This window comes from Panicum virgatum, chromosome 5K (assembly GCF_016808335.1).
Source record: "Panicum virgatum strain AP13 chromosome 5K, P.virgatum_v5, whole genome shotgun sequence".
Taxonomy (NCBI): domain Eukaryota; kingdom Viridiplantae; phylum Streptophyta; class Magnoliopsida; order Poales; family Poaceae; genus Panicum; species Panicum virgatum.
The window spans coordinates 57,337,687-57,344,462 of record NC_053140.1 but is presented as its reverse complement, the minus strand read 5'-3'; the positions used below and the strand labels follow the sequence as shown (position 1 = coordinate 57,344,462).

Here is a 6,776-nt window from a genome sequence, read left to right as displayed (position 1 = left end):
TCAACAGGTGATCAATTGTGCAAGAACAAAAAATCGGTGATCTGGGAATAAAGCGGAAAGAGCAAACTCTGAAATCACTGTTCAGAACTAGTCCCAGTCCTACACCTCAACTGAAACACAACTCTTCATCACTTGAAACATTGATGCATACCATTACCATGCCAGTATGTGCAGAATGAGTAATAATCAATGTACCCATTTACAGTAGCATAAACAATAAGATGGGTTAACCCTTGCAGTCTGGTACTGGGAATACAAAATTAAAAGATTTCGTTTTTATAATTCAAGTGTTAAAATGACCAGAAAACTTCTGAATGAAAATAATTTGCACTTATAGCACCTATTATGGAACTCTGTATTAATCTCTTCTCGATCTTGAAGGCCGAGTTAGACTTTACAATAAACTAATTCAGACCTCACTGAAATTAATGTAGCCACTAAAGTTTGCGGACATGTATTCTTTAAAAATACTAAACATTTCAGACATCTCAAATATTAAGGCCAATCCACAGTCAGATCAATGGAACTACGCACCACAACTGAAAGTTTTTTTCTCTAGTGAAACACAACTGTAGCATGCCCCACTGAATTCTAAGAGAAGCCCCATACCAGGGGTTCGGCAGATAAGGATGTGTAGGCCTCCATATCACGCCACATAAGGCAGATGTGCCTTACTGATGCCCGACATGAAACTTGGCAATGCACATGTCGTGCTCCCATTGGCCAACAGTACATGGCCTTCCCCGACACCCGCTTTTCTTTAGCTACTCCATGGGTACGCGTATGTTTATATATGTTACATATGAATACTGAAAACCACAGATCTGGACTTTACTGCTACGTTAAATGAAGCAATAGATAGAACACAAAAATTGCAGCACACAAATCAGACACAATGAGATTCAGCTCATAAGTACAATCCAAGCACAAGAACAACTGTAAAAGAAATCTCACAAATCCGAACATTGACAACATGCAAACCCCTTTAGAACAGACTTCAACTTTGCACAACCAAAACACATATGCATCTTGAATATGAATATGAATAGTGACCAGTAAACATTTTTATTCCATCAAACAGTACCAAATTGTGCAGACAATAATGATCACATGAAGAAAACTTTCAAGTTCTGAACATAGGATCACTAACATAAGAAGTTAATCAGTTTGAGAATGTGGTTTCCCTGTTGAAAGGTACTCTTGCTTTCCAGGGCGACAATCAGAAATCAAACGGGTCACTGAGGGTAAGGTTGGATGCTATGTTTAAGCACCATTTTCTTCCTCCAGAACGCAACATAAATGTTGCCTTGCGGCCTTTCACCCTTCTCACACAAGCTTGAGATTTCAGCTTGGTGATGATCTCCTTAATCAAAGCAGGATCATCTCCACTTGCCAAATCGATGACCAATTTCTGAAGCACCTTTGCCCTCTCCCATATGAACCTAAGGAATGAAAACTCACTGTCATACCCTCGGAAGTTCTTGACCACCACCTTTCTCAGTGTTGACTTCAAGCACTTGATGGGGCTAGCCTCCAGCCAGAACTTGAAATTGGGCTCTCCAATGGGCTCATCACCTCCAGCAGACTGCAGAAACAGATGTAACTACTTCAATTGCCCATTGACCAGAATCTATGGGATGCATTCATATGATACAGATGAAGCAGATAATCAATGAGAAAGTAGAATGCAACCTGCACGTGCAAAGTGTGGATAAAAGGAAAGCATCCCAGAAAGCTAGGCACCATCTGGGCCTCCTTGGGAACATCAAAGCGCACATTTAGGGCCAGAATACTGACACTTGGAGCGACAGAGTATGGTCCTGGTTTTGTTTCAGCCTGCAGTTGATTTGATTCATGAAAGTTAAACAAATTGCCATCCATCATTACATACTCCTTTTGGTTCAGCGATATGGATCTACATATCAATCACTATCACTATATATGACAACAATGTATTGCAGGGACTGACCTTGATGACCGTGCTGCGAACCTCGAGCTCGTGGATTCTTGGATCCAAGTAGCCAAGCACCTTAAGGTTGTTGGTGTACCCAATGCTGAGCCGGATGGGGGAACCGTGGATGTGCTGGACATCGGGTATCGGGCACCAGAAGATGAGACGCTCAAGGCTCGGGGCAAAAAGCACTTGGAACATGTTGGCAACAGACATCCAGAAGATGACGCACTAGAGTTTGCGATTGCGGATGCAAACATTGGGTGCATGCAATTGCTGTCAATGAGTGCAAAGACCTCCAGCTCAGGGCTGTACTGGAGGAGACGGTCAATGTCGGTGGCCCCAATGTGGATGTCCCGGAGATAGAGCTCACGCAGGCGTGGGAAGACATAGGAAGCGCGGGGAAAGCAATCAGTGCTAGGGAAGTCCCAGTGCCTTAGGTCGAGGCGGACAAGGGAGGCGACAAAGAGTACTTCTGATGGGAGGCTCGTGGAGGTATTGTCAGCGAGGACGCGGAGCCACCTGCACGCGAGCGCGACGTCACGGGCTACCGCGCGGTGGAAGCTGTATGTGAGGCAGATGGAGCGGAAGGGGCCCTGATGCACGGCGAGGATGCATCAGATGGCATCGATGATGGTGGTCGGCACGAACCTACCATCGGTGAGCACCGGGAAGAGGTCAACGTCGCAAAGAACGAGGGGTGTGGAGGCCCAGACACGGCGCCAGCGCGGGGAGAGCACGGCTGTGCGCGCGGCGTCCTTGAGGGGGAGGCGCGCGACGATGTTGGAGAGCAGCTCATCAGGGAGGCCGCTGATGCGATCTTCCCCGCGTTGACGTCAGAGGTGGAGAGGTAGCCGTCGGAAGGGGAGGAGGCGCAGAGGATGCCGTCCTTGTCAGGGGAGAAGGGCGGGGTGGGGCGGCGGGAGGTGGCGGGATCTGCGGTAGCCATCGGCGCGGCGACGAAGGAGAAGAGCCTGTTTGTTTGCTAGACTAGATGGCGGCTGCCGGCCGAAGGGGGGAAGGATTTGGATTTGTTTGGTTGTAGTCTAAGAGACATTAGGTGCCGTGACTATTCCAAACAATCGATTATTACTCCATGTTATGTTTTTAAGTCTTCTATCTTCGGTTTTAAGATTTGCTCCTTATACATACAATTTTTACTCCATCTTATTATTGTTATGCCATTGTTTTCATATCACCGTGAAAGTCATAAAGTTATTTTAAACACGACAATGGAATTTTCAAATTGTTAAAAAGTAATATTTCAAATGATAATTACTCAGCTTGCCAATAAAATTTACTCCCCAACCACATACCTGCTCATAGACAACACGCATATGAGTCGGGGAAAAACCACTTCTTATTTATATCTAGCTTACCTATTGATTTTACATCGCGCGCCTTCTTCGGAACAAAATTTACTCCACATTTATGTGGCATTCTCAATATTCATCATAGCAAATATACACACTTGCCAAAAAAAAATTTACTCAAATCGCTCTAACATTTTACACACAGCAATAAGAATGATTTTTACTCTAATGGATAGAACATTTTATTTATAGTGGACACAAGTACTCCATCCCAACAATTCACATATTATAGAACCAAACGAGCAGGATATAATTGTTGGCAAGAGTGTAAATCAAAAAATGGTGTGGTCTCTTATTGCTGATGGTAAATTCAAATTGTGTGCCGGTTATAATTGATGTTTCTTATTGCTGATAGCGTTAGTATTTTTTTAGTTCACAAAAAGTAGTGCCTTAAGAGATAAGTGTTGGGTCCAGATCAACGTCATTCACGGTATTAAGTCCAAAGTCATTGTAGCAATAAAATTAATGAGTATTGAAGCGACGTGGGGAATAAGTATTCTAGATGACAACTGGCAAATAAGTAATAGGGGCGTGAAGTATTCAAGGCATATTTAGTCTTAATGAAGGATTTTCTGGAGGGTTTTATGATATTAAATATTATAAGTTTCATTGACATGGCAAGAAGAGATAAGAATAGAGTTTTATGAGATGTGAGAAGAGTTTCATCACTATAAACTCATCTGGCACGGTTACCTAGTTCCCAGTCTAAGTATGTGTGCCCATAAAATTCCCACTGAGATTGGTCTTAGTGCTCAATGGGTCATGCATGCAAGATTGTGTCTCATAATCACACTTCCTCATTTTATTTCCTCTCAAAGCCTGCTAAGCGTAGTATTTACTCCACGAGTGCAACTCCCATCTAAACCCGTTTCTTTTGCTTTTCCCGCCTGTGATTGCAGGCAAGATTCGCTACAGATGCACTCCACACGCCCACATAACTCAAACATATCGTTTTACTTTCCTAGAGTCTAGTTTATACCGACGCATATACTATTAATCTTAAAGTTACTTCTACGATCATACTACCAATACTTACCTTTTTTAGTCCATGTTTTCTCGCCTAACTGGACTCGTCATATCTCTATGGCACGTGTAACTCGTCGAGGCTTCGTCCATAACGTCTAGCCGGGAGTTCCGAGTATTATTTTTCTTTCACTGCGCTTAGACCTTCAAAATACTACTTTTTACTCCCACACAATCTAATTTATACTTCGGCGGTACGCAGGCAAGGCATCCCATAAGACACACACGACTGAAACAATAAATTTTTTTGATGCCACGACCCACACATAATTGTAACCTAGTTTTTAACTTTCGCAGATTCTAGGTTATACTCCATCTACACATTTACATCAAATTCGAAAAGAAATGACACGCTCATGGCGCCATATTCACTGGTCAACCAATGTTCAAAAAACATGCAAGTCATTGAAACTGTATTAAATACTTCAAGCCTGTGTCAAACTACGGGAATTTGACCAGATCCACCGCAAACTACATTAAAAGCAAACCGAACACTAGATTTTACTACTATCTTAAAAAAGGACCGTAATTCTCTACCGCCGGAGAAGGGGCGGCGCTCCACCGTGGATGTTGAATATTATTCAACACGCAGTGTGTTGAATAGACCGGCCCTATAGACAACATTTTATCATCATGAAACCATTATTAAGGATTATAATATTTTTAATCCATTTGGACGTAGGTACTACGAAGTTAGAATATAATCTGACTGAGCGGGACGAGAAGCGGACCCGGAGGACGGACAGGATGGACAGGAAGAACAAATGATTATAAGGTATACTAACACATACGAGTACCATGGTTCGCCGCGCTGCCAATCTGTCAACGTGTTTCGTCGTCTCGTCTTGTTGAGGAGCATTCGTGAAAGTCTAAGCCAAATTCAAACTCAAAACGAGATCGACAAAACTAACGGAGCAATTCTGGATTCCTGTGCGTGTTTCTAAACGATGTCTGAAATCTGAACCGATTTTCTTTTACGCTGTTTTTGAAAAAAAAATCTTTCACGTAATTTGACGTTCTTCCTAGAGGAAGGCCCAATTTAGTTAAGAAGGATAGAAGCCCATTAATAGTTGGTTGGAGTGTGTGTATATTAAGCCGGGCCTGAATGTGCAATGCTCGGTTTCGGGGGTTAACGCCAATCCTATATATTTTTCGGTAGATTTTTTCCTCCCCATCTTTCAGTATTTGAGATTCGTACAACTATCTCCAACCGTTGAATCAATACACCCAAACCCTCCCGTGCCCCCGCCGCCACGCACCACCCAACGCAGGCCGGCGCACGCACCGCAGCCGGCCCTTCCTGTCTCGTCGCCAAGCCTCCCCTGCTCCACCGCCGCGCCTCCTTGCCGCCGCGCGCTGCCCCGCCGTCGCTGCTGCTCCGCGCGAGCGCGCCGCCGCTGCCCGCACGAGCCGAGCTCGCCGGCTGCCGTTGCTCGCCGCCGGCGCGTGCCAAGCTTGCCGGCCGCCGTTGCCTGCTCGCGCCGCCGGCGCGTGCCAAGCTTGCCGGCCGCCGCTTGCCCGCTCGTGCAGCCGCCGCTCCGAGCGGACCCGCGCCACCGCGCGTGGACCTCGCCGGAGAAGAAGCAGGCTGCTCGCCGGAGAAGCGCCTTCAATATTTCAAATTAGTATTTCCAACATTCCATTCTTCCAATTTCAACATTTCGTATTTACAGTTCCAACAATTTGAAGTCAAATGTTGAACCTGTTTATAGAAAATGTTGAGTGAATTCTGTTAAAATGTTGAACATATTTGCAACAGTTAATTGGGCCAAATGGACTTTAAAGATGAATGACTTATCTACCTTCCACAAGATATATAGGAGCCCCTGTGGGTTAATGCTTGCCCCCTACCGATGATCGGTCGCACAAACCCCTCTTCATTAGATTTTGTGTTTTGAGTCTAAATCATCCAACAAATAGGTTTAAATATGTATTACAGTCAAATTTATTCTGAAATAAAAAGATTATTTCAGAACTATTTTTATTTGTTGCACGAACAATAACAACTATTTTAGCAACAAAAAAATATTTTGAAATAAAAAAATAATTATTAGACCTTGTGTGATGATTTGACTATCAGTCACATCCAGTCACATATGTAACTTCTAACATTTGCTACGGCTTCTTCTGTCTCTAGGGCTCCTGAACTCATTTCTATGCTCGGCTCTTTTGAGGATGCCAACTTGGGGGATGGGGGGCCCACCTGTGAATTTGTCACTGATCTCTTTTTTTTTTTAAGTAAATTTGTCACTGATCTCCAACTATAGGTCCGTGCTGTCTGCAACGGAGTTTGAGGGTTCAGAGTCTTTTTAACACATTGAAAACGTATTACACAGCTTAGCAGCAGCTCTCAGGTTTCTGAACACTGACGAAGGATTAGGTGAGGCTTATCCAAACCCTGTCAAAGACGTCGCAAGAGGGACTGTTAG

The 6,776-nt window shown here is 44.1% G+C and overlaps 1 protein-coding gene across 1 annotated transcript; it reads right to left on the bottom strand.

Annotated features, from left to right (window-relative positions):
• Positions 1 to 1,036: 1,036 nt before the first annotated feature.
• On the bottom strand, positions 1,037 to 2,951 carry LOC120710802. Its single transcript, XM_039996378.1, has 3 exons — positions 1,970 to 2,951; positions 1,693 to 1,836; positions 1,037 to 1,585 (listed from the first exon to the last, which is right to left on the bottom strand). Exons 1-3 carry the CDS (start codon positions 2,165 to 2,167, stop codon positions 1,220 to 1,222), a joined length of 708 nt encoding a protein of 235 aa, XP_039852312.1. The 5' UTR covers positions 2,168 to 2,951; the 3' UTR covers positions 1,037 to 1,219.
• Between the last annotated feature and the right edge of the window lie 3,825 nt (positions 2,952 to 6,776).

Bases quoted from the DNA above. Each gene is read 5' to 3' on its own strand.
- LOC120710802 (XM_039996378.1), bottom strand. From the start codon at position 2,167: ATGTCTGTTGCCAACATGTTCCAAGTGCTTTTTGCCCCGAGCCTTGAG. The intron at 1,837-1,969 runs GTCAGTCCCTGC...AATCAACTGCAG, and splicing joins TTCGCAGCACGGTCATCAAG to GCTGAAACAAAACCAGGACC. The intron at 1,586-1,692 runs GTTGCATTCTAC...CTGTTTCTGCAG, and splicing joins TCCACACTTTGCACGTGCAG to TCTGCTGGAGGTGATGAGCC.